This window comes from Aspergillus ambiguus (assembly GCF_047715705.1).
Source record: "Aspergillus ambiguus strain CBS 117.58 unplaced genomic scaffold BDV59scaffold_19, whole genome shotgun sequence".
In the NCBI taxonomy this organism is placed as follows: domain Eukaryota; kingdom Fungi; phylum Ascomycota; class Eurotiomycetes; order Eurotiales; family Aspergillaceae; genus Aspergillus; species Aspergillus ambiguus.
Genome location: NW_027395532.1, coordinates 41,851 through 60,631, shown reverse-complemented (window position 1 = coordinate 60,631; position 18,781 = coordinate 41,851). Strand labels below are relative to the sequence as shown.

At 56.6% G+C, this 18,781-nt stretch overlaps 8 protein-coding genes across 8 annotated transcripts; 4 read left to right on the top strand and 4 right to left on the bottom strand.

Moving 5' to 3' along the window:
- Positions 1 to 75: 75 nt before the first annotated feature.
- On the top strand, positions 76 to 931 carry BDV59DRAFT_202553 (5-formyltetrahydrofolate cyclo-ligase; the record flags this gene model as incomplete). The annotated part of the gene is made up of 3 exons (XM_073694064.1): positions 76 to 173; positions 219 to 733; positions 810 to 931. The coding sequence occupies 3 exons, from the start codon at positions 76 to 78 to the stop codon at positions 929 to 931; spliced, it is 735 nt and encodes a 244-aa protein (XP_073547173.1).
- On the bottom strand, positions 721 to 1,717 carry BDV59DRAFT_179860 (small nuclear ribonucleoprotein E). The gene is made up of 3 exons (XM_073689967.1): positions 1,355 to 1,717; positions 1,213 to 1,303; positions 721 to 1,153 (listed from the first exon to the last, which is right to left on the bottom strand). Exons 1-3 carry the CDS (start codon positions 1,493 to 1,495, stop codon positions 1,101 to 1,103), a joined length of 285 nt encoding a protein of 94 aa, XP_073547172.1. The 5' UTR covers positions 1,496 to 1,717; the 3' UTR covers positions 721 to 1,100.
- A 4-nt stretch (positions 1,718 to 1,721) lies between these two features.
- BDV59DRAFT_179858 (nuclear import receptor MTR10) lies at positions 1,722 to 5,877 on the top strand. Its single transcript, XM_073689966.1, has 8 exons — positions 1,722 to 2,090; positions 2,192 to 2,284; positions 2,344 to 2,616; positions 2,725 to 2,815; positions 2,867 to 4,147; positions 4,198 to 4,623; positions 4,741 to 5,271; positions 5,336 to 5,877. The coding sequence occupies exons 1-8, from the start codon at positions 1,959 to 1,961 to the stop codon at positions 5,422 to 5,424; spliced, it is 2,916 nt and encodes a 971-aa protein (XP_073547171.1). The 5' UTR covers positions 1,722 to 1,958; the 3' UTR covers positions 5,425 to 5,877.
- A 2,195-nt stretch (positions 5,878 to 8,072) lies between these two features.
- On the top strand, positions 8,073 to 11,366 carry BDV59DRAFT_40944 (putative C2H2 finger domain protein). Its single transcript, XM_073696339.1, has 2 exons — positions 8,073 to 8,514; positions 8,582 to 11,366. The coding sequence occupies exons 1-2, from the start codon at positions 8,277 to 8,279 to the stop codon at positions 11,299 to 11,301; spliced, it is 2,958 nt and encodes a 985-aa protein (XP_073547170.1). The 5' UTR covers positions 8,073 to 8,276; the 3' UTR covers positions 11,302 to 11,366.
- Positions 11,367 to 11,482: 116 nt separating this feature from the next.
- BDV59DRAFT_179848 (putative cytokinesis EF-hand protein Cdc4) lies at positions 11,483 to 12,641 on the top strand. Its single transcript, XM_073689965.1, has 5 exons — positions 11,483 to 11,628; positions 11,957 to 12,110; positions 12,164 to 12,304; positions 12,380 to 12,472; positions 12,533 to 12,641. Exons 1-5 carry the CDS (start codon positions 11,626 to 11,628, stop codon positions 12,559 to 12,561), a joined length of 420 nt encoding a protein of 139 aa, XP_073547169.1. The 5' UTR covers positions 11,483 to 11,625; the 3' UTR covers positions 12,562 to 12,641.
- Positions 12,642 to 12,700: 59 nt separating this feature from the next.
- BDV59DRAFT_202548 (uncharacterized protein) lies at positions 12,701 to 13,234 on the bottom strand (the record flags this gene model as incomplete). The annotated part of the gene is made up of 1 exon (XM_073694063.1): positions 12,701 to 13,234. One exon carries the CDS (start codon positions 13,232 to 13,234, stop codon positions 12,701 to 12,703), a length of 534 nt encoding a protein of 177 aa, XP_073547168.1.
- A 167-nt stretch (positions 13,235 to 13,401) lies between these two features.
- On the bottom strand, positions 13,402 to 16,037 carry BDV59DRAFT_179845 (M3 family metallopeptidase). Its single transcript, XM_073689964.1, has 2 exons — positions 13,744 to 16,037; positions 13,402 to 13,669 (listed from the first exon to the last, which is right to left on the bottom strand). The coding sequence occupies exons 1-2, from the start codon at positions 15,702 to 15,704 to the stop codon at positions 13,477 to 13,479; spliced, it is 2,154 nt and encodes a 717-aa protein (XP_073547167.1). The 5' UTR covers positions 15,705 to 16,037; the 3' UTR covers positions 13,402 to 13,476.
- Positions 16,038 to 16,151: 114 nt separating this feature from the next.
- BDV59DRAFT_179844 (uncharacterized protein) lies at positions 16,152 to 17,862 on the bottom strand. The gene is made up of 5 exons (XM_073689963.1): positions 17,845 to 17,862; positions 17,690 to 17,763; positions 17,323 to 17,596; positions 16,884 to 17,270; positions 16,152 to 16,826 (listed from the first exon to the last, which is right to left on the bottom strand). The coding sequence occupies exons 2-5, from the start codon at positions 17,724 to 17,726 to the stop codon at positions 16,559 to 16,561; spliced, it is 966 nt and encodes a 321-aa protein (XP_073547166.1). The 5' UTR covers positions 17,727 to 17,763; positions 17,845 to 17,862; the 3' UTR covers positions 16,152 to 16,558.
- Between the last annotated feature and the right edge of the window lie 919 nt (positions 17,863 to 18,781).

Here is an 18,781-nt window from a genome sequence, read left to right as displayed (position 1 = left end):
AGAAAATACATACTCAGACACTGACTCTCCCACCCAACGGACTCATCTAGACGGAGTACGAGTACACCCTCCACCATGATGGCCGGACTGCAGACGGCGAAGAAGGACCTGCGCCGGAGGATGCGAAATGTCCTGCAGAGCATCCCCTCCGAGTCCATCGTGAGTCAATGTCGGTATCCGCCGTCTTCTCCCGTCTACAGCCTCAACTGACTCCCAAGAGCCAAAACGGCGACGAACAAGCTGTTCGCCTTGACCGAGTATCAACACGCCAAACGAATTGGGGTCTATCTCTCCATGCCATCAGGAGAACTGTCGACCACGGCCATTGTCCAAGATGCGTTGTCCCAGGGGAAGGAGGTCTTTGTGCCTTATATCCACAATGTGGAGTCACCACAAGCCACGCAGAAGATCTCCATCATGGACATGTTGGCACTGGAGTCGATGGAGGAGTTTACCTCGCTCGTCCCAGACAAGTGGGGGATCCCGTCACTCAGCGAGGCCCAGGTGGCTACCAGGAGGAACTGCCTCGGAGGGACAGGAGTTTCTACTCGAGAGGATGATCCTTCCAACATGGGAGTCTACGGGCTGGACTTGATCGTCATGCCGGGCATGGCGTTCGACGAAGGCTTCCGGAGACTCGGCCATGGTAAAGGATACTATGATCATTTTCTAACCAGGTACTCGAAAGACGCAGCGCAAAGCACGACAACGACGCCAAAAATGCCCCTACTCGGTAAGACACCGCCGTCCTTTCCAACATGTAACAAACGAAGAAATGCAAAAGAAACCCCCGGCTAAACCCCCGGCAGTGGCCCTCTCGCTCCGAGAACAGATGCTTTCCGCGGCCGAAGAAGTACCTGTTACAACCCACGACTGGCCAGTAGACGTTGTAATTGTCGGCGACGATCGATGTCTTATCCGTCAACGTTGATTGAGCTATTCTTATCCTGCGCAAACCGTGTGTCTAGTGTGTGGCTATTCCCCCGTGACAACCGTACGACCGTAAACAGCTCTGATTAAAAGAAGATTGGTAATATCGTAACAAGGCGAAAGCGTGTAGGGAAGAGTAACAAAAGGACTTTTTCCATCTCGTAGGACGATCACTGCACTGCCTGGATGAGGGAGACATTGTCACCCTTGAGCAAGATCTGACCTGTTCTGTTGTCAGTATCGCGAAGCGGACGGGTCAGAGAGAGATCGCTGGTCGCATACCCAGAGGCCTCCGCTTCTCCTCCTCGGTCTTCGTCGCCATGCGAACCTCAACCGCGTCGTCGACAACCAGGTTCATGAACTCATCGAATCCCTAAACACGGTTAGCCAGAGAGGCGATCGCGCTCCCAGAGAGCGAACATACCCGAATCTTTCCCTCTATCCGGAAAGCCAACTGTTCATAAAGCCAGATTGAAACGGTCGACCGTTGTTGGAGGAGCTTGAAGATGAAGTGAATCGGCGCAAGCAGGGTCTTGCGAGCAGCTCCACCGCCTCGACCGGTCATGTTGGATGCGACGGGGGGGATTGGACGAAGGAAAATAGAGTGTAAGTAATAGGGAGAGCCTGTTGACCGGGACAATTGCGCAGACGAAACGCGACGAGAAGGGGAGGGTTGTGCAGAGGAGAAGATGGATGGTGAAGAGAGAGAGAGAGATGGTCGAGAGCTTCGGCGAGGTTTCTCCGCTGCGGCTCACCAACTTTTCCTGCCGCGTCGGTCGTCACCACCACATCCCACTTCCCCTACGACAACCTCGCATCGTCTGCTCTCGCTCCCTCCGCCTCTCCCTCTCCATTTGCCCTCGTTGATGCTGCATATTCCCCCTTCATCTCTCCCCCTTCATCCTCTTTCCTCCTGCATGACCGTTCATGTTCAGTCTTCATAGGTGTTAAGCCGTCCGGCCTGGCTAACCCCTCATCCCGCCCGATTCTTCTATATATCCCACCCCCAAACACTCTCCGTTCACGCAATGGCCAGCAAAGAGGGAGCTGCGGGACAGGCCTTTGCGCCCGTCCTCGCAGCCGTTGCGACAATGCAGGGAAATGTTTCCCGGAGTGAGAAAACGCAGGCTCATGAGTTTCTTGAGAAGTTCCAGAAATCAGTCGGTTCTTCCCCCCCCGAGGCCCCTCCTTCGTCTTGCCGATGGATTATCCACCGCCACCTGGGGACCCTTGCTAATCAAATGGTTACGGATGCCTTTAGGTCGAAGCCTGGACGATTACCCATGAATTACTGCAGTCTCCTGACGTCCCCGTGGAGGCTAAGTTGTTCGCGGCGACTACATTGAAGGGAAAGGTGAATACACCGTAGACGCGGCAGAACGATGTCATTCGCCGTACTAACGCCCTACGCAGATCATCTTCGATCTTGATCAATTGCCTACCGAGTCAACCGTCGCTCTGAGGGACTCAGTCATGAACCTCCTGGTTGCCTTCGCATCTGGTCCCCGGCCGATCCAAACACAGCTCTGCGTCTGTCTGGCCAGTTTGGCGATTCAGATGATTCAATGGAAGGATGTTCTTGCCACTGTTGGCTCGGCTCTGGGTAGTAATGCGGGCGACTGTGTCCTAGAGTTCCTGCGGATCCTCCCCGAGGAAGTGACGGAAGGTCGCAAAATCAATCTCAGTGTATGTTCGGCCGACACAACCCACCATTCACCATCTCAACCCCCGATCGACAACGCTTCGTTTCGGAATATCAGTGACTTCGGAATCTAATACTTTGGGCTTCATTAGGAAGAGGATCTCAACACCAGAACGAAAGAACTCCTGGAAGACAATGCGGAACAGGTGATGCATCTGCTGATCCAATATGCCCAGTCGTCCCGTATGTAACCCCCCTCTCAATCGGTCTTCAGTATGCTGAACTGTTCCCTAGCATCGGCGGCAACCAACCCCCGTCTTCTCGACTGTATCACCTCGTGGATGCGCGAAATCCCCGCTGCGAAGATCGTCGAGTCGCCTCTGATGGACGTTATTCTGAAAGCTCTGGACGATGATGGATCCTTCGAGTCCGCCGTGGATAGCATGTGCACCCTGTATCGAGACACTAGAGAGGTCGACGACTCCCTGCCGCTCATCCAAGCCTTATATCCCCGGTTAATGTCTCTGCGCCCCAAGATCGCCGAGGCTGCAGAGACCGAGGACACGGATGCGTTCCGGGGCATCACCCGTCTCTTTGCAGAAGCGGGTGAGGCATGGGTAGTTCTCATCGCACGCATGCCGGTGGAGTTCCGGGGCCTTGTGGAAGCCATCCTGGAATGCTGTGCCCGGGATTGGGAACGTGATGCTGTATCTCTTACCTTCGCTTTCTGGTACGAGCTGAAGCAGTACGTCACGCTGGAGCGGTATACCGAGGCCCGAGCCAACCTGGCGGACATCTTCTCCAAACTGGTGGACATCATGGTCAAACACCTAGAGTACCCCCGTCCCGAAGAAGGGGAGACGGACCTGTTCGGTGGGGATCGGGAGCAGGAAGAGAAGTTCCGGCATTATCGACACTCGATGGGAGATGTGCTCAAGGATTGTTGCTCCGTCATTGGGGTCAAGGAATGCCTGAGCAAGGCTTATCAGTTGATCCAGCAATGGATCTCCAAGTACGCTGCGCAGTCGAGCGATGAGCACGTACCCAACTGGCAGGAGCTCGAGGCGCCTCTCTTCAGCCTGCGAGCCATGGGACGCATGGTAGACCCGGAGGAGGACATGGTTCTTCCCCAGGTTATCCCGCTGATTGTGCAGATACCAAACCAAGAAAAGATTCGCTTCCAGGCCATCATGGCTCTTGCGCGTTATACGGAATGGACTGCTCAGCACCCCGAGACTCTCGAGGCTCAGCTGAACTATGTCATTTCGGGCTTTCAGCACAGCTCGGCGGAAGTCGTGCAAGCTGCCGCTTTGGCCTTCAAGTTCTTGGGAACGGACTGTCAGAAGCTGCTTGGGGGCCACATCGCACAGCTCCACACCTTTTACGAGTCAGTCCTCGATAAGCTGAAACCGGCAAGCCAGGAGGAAGTCACCGAGGGTGTGGCTGCGGTTGTTGCGGTACAGCCCCTGGACAAGATCTACGAGACGATGAAGATGTTCTGTGACCCCATCATGAGCCGGATTATGAACTTGGCGAACAATGCTAAGGATGAACAGGGCCAGCGTGCCGTTGCTGGTACGTGCCCACCTTCCGTTCCAGACTACCTGCATACTGACTTGTCTTAGATCACCTCCAGTTGATTACGACCTTCGTCGTGGTCGTAAATCCTTATGTTGGGCCAAACCAGGAGAACCCCGCGGTCAAGTATTGCGGCGAGATCTTGCCGATCATGAACACTATCGCTATGAACTTTACCTCGTCCACGCCTATCCTGGAGCGGGTTTGCCGCTGCTGGAGGAATATGATCATCTCCTACCGCACGGCCATGACTCCTCTCCTCCCCACCCTAGCCCAGAGCCTCGCAAGCGGGTTCGAAGCGTCGCGAGAGGGCTGCTTCCTGTGGGCAACGGATGCAGTCGTCCGTGAGTTTTCCGAAGGGGCAGAGTGTGTTGACCCAGCCACGAGCGCTGCGGTCTTCCAGTTTTACGAGCAACAAGCCGTTGCGTTCTTGCGTACACTCAATGATCTGCCTCCGGAGAATTTGCCAGACGGTATGTACTCTGCCGATCCTTGTTTTCGCCCGTTTTTTACTTTTCCCGCTGGGAGCACAAACACTTGGCCTATTACAAATGGCCCGCTCGATGAAACGTGCTAACAGTGTCCGTCAGTGATCGAGGATTTCTACCGACTCTCGTCTGATGCTATGCGGTACTATCCCAAGGAATGCATTAACTCGTCGCTGGCGGTCCCCATCTTCTCTGCCGCTCTGAGCGCCCTCACATTACAACAGATCGACCCTCTCCTTGCCACTCTCCACTACTACCATGATCTTCTTAGTTTCGCTTTTGACAAGCCTGCGGTTTCAGGATTCACTAGTTCCAATGGGGACCCGTACACGAATCCCCCCGAGATCCGCGAGGCTGTCAGGCAACTCATCGCATCGCAGGGCCAGCTCCTCACCCAGCGAATCCTCACCGGCATGATGTTCTCCTTCCCCGGGGAATGCTTCCCGGACGCCTCGGGCGTGATGATGTCCCTGTTCGAAATAATGCCGCATGAGGCCGGATCCTGGCTGCAGAGCACGCTCCAGATGCTCCCCGCCGGCACGATGAAGGCTGGCGAGGCGGAGCGGTTGCTGAAGGGGATCTCGGATAAAGTACAGTCGGGCGAAATCCGGAAGGTTCGCGTCCTGCTCCAAGGTAAGTTAATTGCTTGTGCCACCCAGGCAGCAGTCTCACTGGGCTAACTTGACGCCACACGCAGACTTTACGAACTCTTACCGGCGACGAAACGTGGCGCCTCGTGAAGGTTTAGGCCGACTGGAGGCCACCCGGTTCCGGTTTAGCGGATAGTCACGATCATGAGGAGAAATGTTGGAGGGGGCCCAGTCATGGATCGCTCAGCTGAGGAGGAGGAGAACTGAACGATGCTCATTATTCGCTTGTCCGAGGAGGCCACGACAGCGGGTGTGGCCCATTCATCATGCGACCGCTCCGGACCAACAGGAAACGGAGCCCAGACAGCCACGGCATCTTAGGAGGAACTCAGTAAAATTACCACCAAGACCAGCATCATCATCATCCTCATCACGGATCCTTCCCAGATTTCGCCTTCCTCCAGTAGTCGTTTCAGAAACTCCCCCGGCGTGCATGATGGAGCCCAGCCGCCACCGAAGCAGGGCAACGACTAGAGTCGTTTCTTTTTCTGTTTCCCACTTTTTCGCCCCTAGCTGTAATAACCTCGTACTATAGTTAGCAACCTAGAGCCATCCTTTAAAGACCGACGATCCCAGGAGTAGGTTTTCCGAAAAAGGAACGATTTCGCCTGCGAGTGATTGCCCAGCCGATATCGGCAAATAGATAAATGATGTACGTCGCCTGACGAATGTCATTCTCGCCCAGGTGGATCTGATGGACGCAGAGTTTTTTGCGAATTGACCCGGACAGCACAGATTGATTAGATATGATTAGTTCATTGACTGATTTACATAGTGGGATCGACGATCCCAACGAGGCTCGAAGATCGCCAGGGGAGAATGCTTCATTTCCTAAACTCCACCGGGTCCATGCCACTAAAATAGCTTGGCTCAGGTGTTCGGGGCCAGGTTACCTGGCTTTGTCGTCATGGCAGAGGGATCGCCATGGTTGGGATGGTGGAGTTCGCCTGATTGGGCATTGAGCGAGGCAACTACAGATGCTATAGGGCAATATAGACGAGACTGGATTTGGATCGGACGATTGCTGGGGAGGGGATTGGGAAGGTTTCGACCACCTCGTCAGTGATATCCGACGTAGGCGACCTCGTGATGCAATGAAGATCGCATCAGACATGGATCCGACAGACCCTGGAAATAGAAGCCGAGGGGGGTGGAAACGGTTTTGCTTTTTCGTCCCCTCCTGTTTCTACGGTGGGATCAGGAGAAGAGGGAAGTCTATAGAACAAGTTGTCGATAGTAGATCCTTGGTAGGACAAATCATGATCGACGACATACATGATGGAGAAGACGTTATCTGATGTGGCTTCGCCTAGCTGAAACCACACAGCCAGGCTTGAGACCCGGGTCGTCGGCACCGTGGGTAGGGCTATGGATCTTATCTGATAAATCCCTCACCGATCAGAGAGAGAGGGTTTGGTCCCAGGCAGAGGGACCAGAAAAGGCACGATGGGCCATCTCCGCGGCTATCATGATCTGGGGAGCAGAAAACCGCCGCGGAGGATGCCTTCTGGCGGAGGGGAGCGCAGGCTGCATGATCATCAAGGAACAAGAACCGTGGCTGTTTGAGAATTCACGTTGCTTTTTTCCGAGTTTTCGTGACCGCGTTTGATCTGCATGGCAGGCAATCATCTTCCCAGACGGGACACGGCCACAGCAGACGGTCAAGATCAGGACCGTCAGTCAGGCATGACGATCTTCTCCGCATGGCGCGCAGGGACGATCACGTTTCAGATTCAAGTAAGCGAGTCTGTGTGTATGTGTGTATGCAGTAGTGTGTATGGGAAAGCCACAATGATGATCTCGTGGAGGCTGGTTGGGCTTTACCGCCGCAACCGCACCGCAGCCAGCATCCTTTTCCGACTCGCAGTGTATGCCCGACTGCTGCTCGGGGATAACCTTTTAGCTCGCATTTCCTCGTGTGCATGCCGTCGTCCCCACCAGGGCGGGCCTGTACCATGCCATTTTCTTCCCAGGGCTTTGTTTTTCCTGGTTGAGTCGCACGCATTGGGATTCTAGCTGGATTCTGTCGCGCTTCGGTGCAGAGAACGGACCAGTCGGTGACGAGAGGCGATGCGATTGGATACTGCGCAAGGAATGGCATCCATGCGACGCCGGCAGAAGCTGGTTAATGAGCATGGTTGCTTTTGAAGCTCGTGTCGAGGAAGTATGAATAATGGAGGGACTGCGTGGTGCGCATACAGAGGAAAAAGGAAGAAAATGGATGGGGGGAAGAAGAGGCGAATGAGGGGGAGGGAGAGCGCCCCACCGGATCAATCGGGACAAGCGCGAGTCCGTCACGATTTCACCTTCATCGTCGTCTTCTGTCTGCTCTTCGCTTCTCTTCTCTTCCTCTCGCGCCTCTTGTCGATCCTCTCTCTCTTCTCCGCTGCTCTCTTATCCACTTCCCCTCTGCGGTCTATATATTCTCCCTCTCCCCTGGCTCCTCTGTTCCCAGCGTCAAAACATCCGGGAAGAAAGAGTCTCTACACGCACCCCCGCGGAAACCTCGATCAGCCCATCCGTCCCTCTCCCTCCACCTTTCACCTCCCTCTTCTCTCTCCGGGTATCTCATCTCCTTAGCCCGCCCTCTCTCTCTCTCTCTCGCGATCCCTTCGGCTTCCGGGACAGTATACAGGCCGTCTGAGAGGATTCCTGTCTTGTGCAGCCACCCGATACTACGTTCTACCTTTCCCCACGGGGTTCCTCCGAGATCTCTCCACCTGCGCTCTGACTCCCTGCTGGTCCCTCACTTCCGTCCCCGTCGTTCTGCGTCTGTTACAGGCTCATGGGCGACTTCATTGCTCTTATCGGCCCATTCTGATCAATCTCCGTCACCTGCGTGAACCCCCGCGGTCCAACCCCCGCTTCTCCACAATCTGATGCCCATATGCGATAACCCCGAGGCCGTTGCTTGTCCGCTGGGTGTTGGCTGGTATCAATCCACACGATTAGGACGGGTCTGGAGAAACACATAGAGGAAATTTCCCAATGACCTTGGCCCTCAGTGCAGTCCCCGAGCTGGATTCCCTTTGCCAGCCCGGTTTCAAGGCCCAACATCTGGAAATCACCATGGACAATGACCCTCTCCAGTCCACCATCAACACCGTCTCGCGCAAGCGAAAGCGCACCCGCAAGGCCCAGCCTGATCGCAAGTTCGAATGTACCTTCGAGGGCTGCGGAAAGAGCTATTCGCGCGCGGAACATCTATATCGCCACCAACTCAACCGTATGTCCACCCATTTCCGGTCCTTCCCATCAGTCGTGCTGACCGCGTTTTCCTTGCTCTCCTGCAGACACTCCAAAGCAGATCTACCGGTGTGATTTCCCCGGTTGTTACCGCTCCTTCGTACGGCAGGACCTTTGCATCCGTCACCGGGAGCGACACACAACCCAGGGTTCGCAACTGCAGAAGCGTGACCAGTTCACACATGCGGCTTCGGCAACAATGAAGCCAGGACCGCCTCTACCCTCAACCACATCGACTCTCAATTCCCAACCCATGGTGTCACAGCCAGTCTCTGGCGTGGCCTTCCCCCCTCAGTCTACCCCTTCCCCCAACCACAGCCGGAGTTCTCCACCCGGCCACTCCTCAACCTTCAGTCCTCCTGGTCTGCGAGATGCATCCTTTACACCGTTCACTGATGGCCGTTCGGCCAATGGCTCGGTAGCCTCCGGCGATATGGGCCACAAACCACAGTCCCGCCATTCCATTTCCGAGGCGGCATCTACTCGGTCACAAGATGGCGGAAGGGCCTTCTCCGTCTCGGGGGAGATCAATGGATCGTCCTTGGCTGGTGCAACACCATACGCCACTCAACCGGGCCTACAAGTCCCCGTCAGCTCTTACTCTAATATTTCGCTCCCCTCAGCGGTCTCGTCCACACCCTCCACTCTGGACCAAACCGCGGGCCTCAACACCCTCAATTCCATCTCCGGCATGATGGCCACAGGATCCGGGGTGGAGCCCGGCTTCGACTCGCTAGCCAATTCAGTGTACCCGGTTTTCGGTAGCGAATCTTACAACCGGTCGCCCTTTACGATGGCTGACGATTTTACGGCATGGCTGTTCAATGAGCCGATGGGCTACCCGCCCGCTCCCAATATGGTCCCGAACTACATGGAGCCCGGGCAACTCCAAAACCAATTCCTGATGGGAGACGCCCCCTTCGGGGCCTTCTACAATAGTGTCCTGCCCAATCACCCCATGAGTGTAACCAGCATTCTGGATCCTGGGTCTCCCCGCGCGATTCTGTCGGAGGAAAAGCGGCAGGAACTCCTCCATCTGATGTCCACGCGATTCAACGAGGCGGCGTACTCGGCCGTGGCGAAGCGAAAGGATGCCCTGATGGGCGGGGACATGGATGATGACAACCACGTGCTGAGCCTGCGTATGATGCAGACGTACGTGGGGTCGTACTGGTACCACTTCCATGCCCAGCTGCCCATCCTCCACCGGCCGACGTTCGTCGCCGACCAGGCCCCCAATCTGCTGCTCCTGGGTGTCATCGCCATCGGGGCGGCGACGCTGGACCGCATCCATGGGCCGGAGGTTACCGAGGCCGCGTCAGAGCTGGCGGATTTCATCATCTGGCATCTCCGGTGGGAGATCTTCATGGATGCGGATTTCCGACCGCCCGCCAAGCTCTGGATCTTCCAGGCGCTGCTCCTGTTGGAAGTGTACGAGAAGATGTACTCGACGCGGGCGATGCACGAGCGCGCCCACATCCACCACGACACCACGCTGACCTTGATGCGGCGGGGGAGCTCCCTGATTGGTCGGTCCGCCTTCGACTCGCCGGCCAGCATGCGCGACGACCGACTGGTTCGGTCGGCCTCTGCGTCGGTGTCGACACCGGACTTTGCGGCGGACGACTCGTGGACAAACTGGATCAATGCCGAGGCGACACGCCGGGTGGCTTTTGCGGCGTTCGCGCTGGACTCGACGCACGCGACCATGTTCGGCCACTCAGCCAAGATGGTAGCGCACGAGCTGCGACTGCCCCTGCCGTGCGACGAGGCGCTCTGGTCCGCTACCAGTGCGACGGAAGTGGCGCGGGTGCAGTCGAGCCTGCATGCCAACGGCGTGAAGCCGGTGATGTTCCTGGACGGGCTCAAGCGCACGTTGAACGGCCAGCGCGTGCGGACCAATGCCTTCGGTCGCACCATTCTCATGGCGGGACTGCTCAGCGTGAGCTGGCACATGAACCAGCGCGACCTGCAGGTGAGCTCGCTGGGGGTCCCGCACGCACTGGGCGGTCGGGATAAATGGCGGTCGGCGCTGCTGCGGGCGTTCGATCACTGGCGACGAGACTTTGACGAGGCCCTCGGCGGCGATGCCAGTGGCAGCGGTCAATCCGGCCACGGCAGTCCACCGTTCCCGAGCGGCTATTCGGTGCGGCATCTGCTCGAGGACGACAACGTGTTTGAGTCGCGCGATGTGCTGCACGGGCTTGCGCACATGGCGTCGCATGTGGATGTGGTGGACTGTCAGATCTTTGCCGGGGCTGGGCGACTGATGGGCCGCTCAATCACGCCGCGGGATTACAACGCGGCGCGCGAGAAGATGACGGAACGATGGGCGATGAAGGCATCAGCGCGGGACGCCACGTTCTACGCCCTCAAGTTCCTGTCGGAGTGTCTGCTGCACCACGAGTCCGCGGTGACGGAGGAAGGTGAGATGTACTGCGGACGCGACGACTACCTGCTGAACCGCCCGTGGGTGATCTACGTGGCGGCGCTGGTGGTCTGGTGCTACGGGTTTGCCCTGGAGGGACCGATTCGCACGCCGCCGGCGCTGGAGACGGTGGCGGAACAGCGTCGGGATATGGAGCAGTATCTGCGACGGCTGGGGAGCGTGCGATCGCCCGACGATCTGGAGACGATGAAGGGACGGAATCAATGTCTGGGCCTGTTGATGATCCTGCGGGATGGGTTTGTCAACTCGCGGTGGGAGTTGTTGGCGGAGGCGGCAGGACTGCTGGGGAGCTGTATAACGAAGTTACGGGGGGGATGATATATATATATTATTCCGTTCTATATTGTATATTTATTAGTTTTATGAAGATATTCTGTATTGTGTACCCTGTATGTCCTCTGAGTATGTATGTATGCGGCTCGTTACCCCAACAACGGCGCATCGTTCCTAATCGGGCCATCAACATCGAACTTCCTCTGCCGAATCCACATCACCACCGCCTCACCACTCACCACCTCATTTCACTCTGTTTTCTTCTGCGGCTGTCACTGTCTCTCCTCAACCCGCTTGCGATCTGATTCCCTTCGATTCGTTCCATTGCAGTCAACTTGTCTCCTCCCATCAACCGCTTTCACCGTCATCATGGTACGTGGCCTCTTCTCATCCACGCAATGAGGGGAAGATCCAGATAAACAGAGCACCAAGAGGCATGGAAGCACGAGAATGACAGGCATGAGAGGGATGGTCTCCTGTTGGCCGAAGCCTATCGATTGGCGTGGTCGACATTCCGCGGCTCCCCAATCCCTTGCCTCTCTGCCTTTTTCCCTGGTTCATCCCTGGACAACCCAAACTTCAGCTCCCGCACTCCGTCCACCTCAGCTTCCTCTCTCCTCTCCATCTCCTCTCCTGCACACCCTCTCATCCCATCGAAGACTCCAAAATGCCTCGCTCGCCCGATCCTAACCATGACCAGGCCTCGACCAACTACAAGGAAGCCTTCTCCCTCTTCGATAAGCGTGGCACCGGCAAGGTTTCGCTGGAATCCCTCGGCGACCTCCTCCGCGCCTGCGGCCAGAATCCCACCCTCTCCGAGATCTCCGACCTCGAGAAGAGCGTCGGCGGTGACTGTACGTGTGGATGATCCGTGAACGACCCCGCAACCCCGCTCTAACGGTGACAGTCGACTTCGAGTCTTTCCTGAAAGTGCTCAACCGCCCGGGCGGATTCCGCGAACCCGGCGAGCCGGAAGAATACTGCCGTGGATTCCAGGTGTTTGACAAGGACATGACTGGGTTTATTGGCGTGGGACAGCTCCGTTACAGTATGTTTTCTCGATTGTTTGATGGATCTGGTCCATCTGGTGGTGTGGGGGATGGATGCTGACTGACGGCGGCAGTTCTGACGAACCTGGGCGAGAAGATGTCCGACGAGGAGGTCGACGAGCTGCTCAAGGCTGTTGATACTAGCTCCGGCGAGATCAACTACACCGGTATGTGCATTCGAATGTGTCCACTCCCGATATACCCATCCCACTGACTCACCCCGGTAGACCTTGTCCGCACCATCCTGGCCAACTGATGATTACGATACCCTCATGTTCTACGACCTCGACGAGCGTGGCTTAGCTTAGGTAGTTAATAAATCTGTATATCTGTCTATTTCTTCGGACAGCATCCTTCGTAGTATGTAGGGCGGAGGTATCCATCCTCCACCGTTATCACCGAATCCACCCACTCCACTCCCCATCCATCGCCTTCATCTTCTCCTCTGTCCCCATGATCCCCGTCTCCATCACCGCCCCGGGCAGTATGTACACCACCCGCGCACTCTCCTCGTCCTCCTGCGCCGTCGCATCCGGGAAATGCACCGGGTCCAGAAAGTACCCCATCACCACCCGACACCGTCCACAGCGCAGGAGGAGTCTCTTCTCGAAGCCGTCCTCGCGTCGGATCAGCGTGGGTTTGCGCTCGGGAATCGTCGTCGACAGGAGGATCGTGTAATGGGGTTGTGTCGTCGTCGGCGTGGTGGCGGCCGTCTTCGCCTCGGTCGCCTCGCCGTCCTTGCGGGCTTCGGCGTCTCCCTCCGGTCGGTCGGGGTCTGTCTCGTGAGTGTCTGTCGGCAGGGGCAGGATCATGGCGGCATCTTGCGCGGGGGGTTTTCGCCGTGGGAGGGAGGCGAGATCGCGCGTCGTTGCGAAGAGGAGGTGGTTGCAGAAGCGACAGTGATGCGTGCGGACGGGGAGACGGTCCATCCTGTGTCTCTTGCTGTGTGGCGGCTGCTATAGGTTGTAGGGATTGAAGGAGGAGACTGAATGTGGTGCAAGTACTTGTATGTAGATGTAGGTGAAGGTGGAAGGTGAAGCGTGGAAAAGGGAAGTCGGTGGCAGAAATCCGTCGCTTATCGATAAGAGCAACTACTTGTTGGTATGTATGCGGCGAAGGTTCGTTCGCCTTCATTATGCTACGTACTACCAATGTACTCCGTACTAGACACCTAAGCCAACCCCATGTCCTTGTAGAATGCATCGGTCTTGGGCTCCCGGCCCAGGAACTCCGTCAGCGTCTTCATCTCGTCCTGGCTGCCGCCCTTCTCCAGCACCTGGTAGCGGTACCGACGACCCTCCTTGCCGTTCATGGGGTCCGCCTTGAACACCGTGTAGAACATGTCGGTCGAATACACTTGCGAGCTGCGGATGGATGGTCAGTTTCGGTGTCACGGTGTAGCTAGCAGTCAAAAGGAAACTGCACTGGACGGGCTTACCTCAGATATCCGTAGTAGCCCGCGTCATAACCCCCGATCAGATGGCCAAAGGTGGCCTCGCCGTGGCCCCATTCGTCGCCCAGGCCGATGCTCTCGGGGCCCTCCATCTGCGTGATCTGCTTGCGCAGCTGGTTGTAGGTGGCGGAGATGGGCAGCTTCTCGATCTGCGCGTGGTCGGCCGGCTCGTGCACGGTCATGTCGAAGATGCCAAAGTGCAGCTGACGCAGGTTGAACAGCGCGTCGTTGACGTGCTTGGTGCGGATGAGGTTGGCGATGATCTCGTCCGGGATCTGCGCGTCGGGCACGGGCTTGTCGGCGCCGGCCTGCTCCTGCCACGCGGCGCGGTACTCGGGCGACAGGCTGGCGTAGTGGTGGCTCAGGGCCTTGAGCTGCGACGGCGTCCAGCACCAGTTCTCCAGCATCTGGCTGGGGGCCTCGACGAAGTCGCGCACCGTGTTGGTGCCGTGGAAGCGCGAGTAGATCGTCTTGGAGACCAGGTCGTGGATGCCGTGGCCCAGCTCGTGGAAGAGGGTCACCACCTCGTCGTGCTTGAGCAGACTCGGCTTCTTGGGCGTCGGCTTGGTGAAGTTGCACACCAGCGCCGTGGCCGGGTAGCGCCGCTGCCCGTCCGCGTCGATGTACCCCGGCTGCAGGTTGAAGTTGGCCGCGTGGCCGTACTTGCCCGGCCGCGGGAACAGGTCCAGGTACAGGTACCCGACGAAGCCGCTGCCCTCGCCCGCATCGTCCCACACGCTGAAGATCTGCACGTCCTCGTGCCAGACGATGTCGCTGCCCTTGCCAGTGGGCGCCACCTGCGCGCGGTCATCGCCCGTGATCTCCACAAACACCAGCCCGAACAGCTCCTCGAAGATCTTCAGCATGCCCTCGATCGTTGTCTGCAGCGGGAAGTACTCGGCTATCTGCTGCTGGTCGAGCGAGTAGTCCTTCTCGAGCATGAGCCGGTCATAGAACCGGTGGTCCCAGAGGTAGTAGTGCCCGTCGAACGTCTCGCCGCGCGCCTCCAGGTCGGTCTTCTTCAGCTGCAGCAAGCTCTGGATCTCCTTCTGCCCGCCCGCCGTGAGTCGTGACCGCAGGTCACCCAGGAAGGTGTCGACCGTCTGCGGCGTCTTGGCCATCTTGTCCTCGATGCGGAACGCCGCGTGGTTCGGGTAGCCGAGCAGGCGGGCGGCCTCATCGCGGAGGACGATGGCCTCGCGGAAGAGCGGCACGTTCTGGTTGCATTTGTTCTCGTTCTCGACCATGACCTTCTTGCGGGTCTCCGGGTTCTTGGCGTACTTCATCGTGGGGAAGAGGTCCGGATACTTGAAGGTGAGCCAGAGCTTGCCCTCGTTCTCGCCCTCGCCCTTCTTGAGACTGGAGAGGACGTCCTCCGGCACGCCCTCCAGCTCGGCAGGAGTGAACCACAGGCCGCCGTCCTCCTCGTTCAGGTTCTTCTGGAACTCGATACTGATCTGACTCAGCCGCTTCTTGATCTCCTTGAAGCGGTCACGCTTGGGGCCGGCGGGGAGCCCGAGGCCGTTGCGGATGAAGTCCTTGTGCTCCTTCTCGAGCAGCCGGCGGGACTCGGGGTCGAGAGACTCGTTCTTGGTCAGGACGGCGTCGACGAGCTGGAAGATGTCCTCGCGCATGGCCGCCTCGATGAAGAACTCGTCCATCAGCTCTTCGGCCTTGGAAGATGCGTCGCGCAGTTCCTGCTCGGTCGACACGGCCTGGTAGAAGCCGAGGATGTGGGACTCCAGGGCCATGACGTTCTCATCCTGGGCGAGGGGCTTGAGCACGGAGGCGAAGGTGGCGGTGTCGGGCTTCACAGAGGCGACAACATCGTCCTGGACCTTGCGGGAGGTCTCGATGAGGCGCTTGGCATCGTCGACGATCGATTGGGCCGTTGCGGTGAAGACGGGCGGGGCCTGCGGGGGACGGCGGAGGTGTTCGGGGGCCATGCTGGCGGTGGTGAGAGTCTTGCGCAGATCCGTCAACGCGGGATGGGAGATGGAATTGACTGCCACTCGAGAGCCTCGTAGATGGCCCAAGACCGAAGAGAGTCTGAAGGTGGAGGAGGAGAAGCGGAGAGGAGGAGCCACGGTGATGAGGACGACGCCCACGAGGAAGATGAGGGCGTGTAGGAGGAGAGAGCGGAGGGAGAGGATGTTGAAGAGGAGGGAAGAATGGGTTGAGTATATATGAAGGAATTGAGGGATAGAGAGGAAGACGAGGAGCAAGACGAGAAGTGGAAGAGAAGAAGAAGAGAAGAAGAGAAGAAGTAGAAGTGATGGAGATGGAGATAACGTGATGCTGAGCTGGCGGAGGCTTATGTAATGGGCGTGTATAGATCTCATCAACCCCCGCTCATAAGCGTCGGGGGAAAAGAAGGGTTTCAACATAGGTCCCAGCACTGAATTCACCGCCGGTTGATTGTGATATTTCGTGATTATTTCATTGGTACTATGTCTTCTTTTTCTATTGTCGTATAATCATTATGTAGAGGTTTTTTCTATCCAATTTGTGATCATCGTCCTTTTGACTCTGCAAAGGTCAGGACCGTACTCCATACAACCCTCAAGACGGCAATCGAGTACCAGATAGATGAGTATCCGAGCACGTCATCTATCATTACCCTGAAGGGTCGACTGCAGCAAAATTTGGAGACGCGATATCTCGGCTTGTCACTAGGAACGCGCCCAACTGGGATGGGTGAGCGGCCTGGGGGTCTTTTCTTTTCTGGCTTTTATTATTCCTCATTGGGAGTTCAGAGATGTAAAATTATCCAGCGGATCGGAAACATTGCTGTCGTATTTTAGACACCAACCGCAATCTCGTTAGTAGATGGGGTGTCGTTGGAACGAGAAGTGCCCCATCGGGTCTTCCTATCGTCGGAATTGTTGGACTCGCCTCGAGCTCTCTGCACTCGGAGACCTGCGCCCCAAGGGCCCTCTTTGCCATTCAGGGCATCCATGGCTGCCTGCGCGTCTTCCACGCTGTTGAAGTCGACGAAGAGGTAGTAGTGGTCGCCGGGTTCGAAGCGCTTGGCGGGGTGGGGACTAAATTGCTTGCTAATGTTTTCGCTAGATCAAAGCCGTCAGGATGTAATCCAACCGAGTCTGCGACATGGGCGGACATACATATTATAGCCTTTGAAAAAGTCGCTGATCTTCTGGTGGAGGGTCTCTTGTTCGATCACCTTGGGGAGTCCGCCAACGTACAGACGACGGCTGGGATCGCTGTTGGCTTTGGAAGGAGACGACACAGGAATGTCGTCACGGCGCCACCGATCAAAGGCAAGAGGCGAGTTCTTAGTAGTACTGCGAGGAGAGGCGTCCGATCGTTGTTGAGAGCGTTCGGCGGAGGACTTGACAACACCAGGTCGGATCTTGACGGGGCGACCCAGGATATCGCGGCCGTCCAGCTCGTTCATGGCGCGTTCGGCCAGTTCTTTGGACCCAAGATCGACAAAGCAGTATGAAGGGTTCCGGCCGGTAAAAGGGTCGATGGCGATGTCGATCCGTTCGCTAAGAAGCACTCAGTCTGGCCCATATCTACACAGAGATCTCTCACTCGTACATTGGGAATTCGGCGGCGGAGAACAAGGCTTGTACGTCCTCTGACTTGGCCGTGTAGGGCATGTTGCCGACGTAGAGACGCCGACCTTCCGAGATCACCTGCGGAACATGCGGGCTGGGTCGGCTGAAGGCGACCCGGGAAGTGTTGGTCATGGGGCCTGGAGAGTCGGTCGGCTGAGAGCTTGGGCTCTCCTCGCGCTTCATGCGCCAGTTGGGCGAATGGAAAGCACGTCCTGTTGTTCTGACACCATTCTGCTGGAAGGATTTGACCGGAGCTAGTGACCAATTAGTGACTCATGAAGCCATGACGTTTGAGCGTTTTTGGATCCAGCCCCAATTGAGCAGCCCAAAGGTATCTTCCTACACACTTTGTTGCTGCGGGACGGGGCTCTCCGGAGCGTCCATGGTGTCGATATTGATGGAGTTGATAGGAAGATGGTGTCTGAAGGTGGAATCGGCTAAAAGTGTCAGTTCATGACATAGAGAGATTTCAGAATTCGACAGACAGTAGCAGACGCCTTACCTTGGATGTGGTATGCAGGGACATACGATTGTAGATCGACGAGAGGAAGAAAAAACCGTTTACTTTTTTGGGCGACGGCGAACAACTGGTGCAAACAGCACAAATATTGCAAACTACAGGCTCGCATGCTGGTTGGTCCATTAGCGAAGCGCTAGTTTGTTTTCGGTGCTTTAAAGCCGCGATTTTTCTTTTCGGTTTCTGTTTCTTCCACCTTCATCGCATCGTCGCATCGCAAGAGGACATGCTTAATGCAGCTGTTCTCGGTGATCCATTCTGGCAGATGACCAGGTATTAGTTCATTCAGTTCAGGCATGTTGACTCTCTGAACAAGTAACTCGCAACCAAGCCATCGGCATCATGAATATCGACATCCCTTGGCTTCCAATTCCCTCCATCTATCACTTCGAATGATGAAGCAAGATTTCACACAGACCTGTTCCGAGCATTTTACCGTGCGGATCAACAATCGTTCCAACTGCTGTCTGACGAAGTGTCCCTTTCCCTGCTGTTTGTTTTTCCTTTGCCCCTGTTCTCCTTGTTGTTTGGAGGGTGGGTGTGTCGGAAGGAATATCCAGAATATGTAGTGTCTCAACCAATCTTGATCTTCAATTCTGCTTGCCTTCGCCTGTAGATTGTGCTTGTAGATTCAGCTTGTATATTCTTCGTACCTTCACTGTCATAGGGTCGTGGTTGAGGTTGACCTGCAGGGGTCCCGCAATAGCATACGGAGTAGATCACTAACTGCATGACCTTGACAATCTTGCAGCATGACAATGATAAATATTCTTCCCCCCATAGCCTCCCCTCACTTGGCTGTTGGCCAACTCCGCGATCATCCCGTCGCTTACTGTCGTCCATTGCGGGGTCCGTCTGAACCCCGTCGGATCGCTTCCGTGCACGTCGGATAATATCCAGCAGCTTTCCCAGCATTACGTGC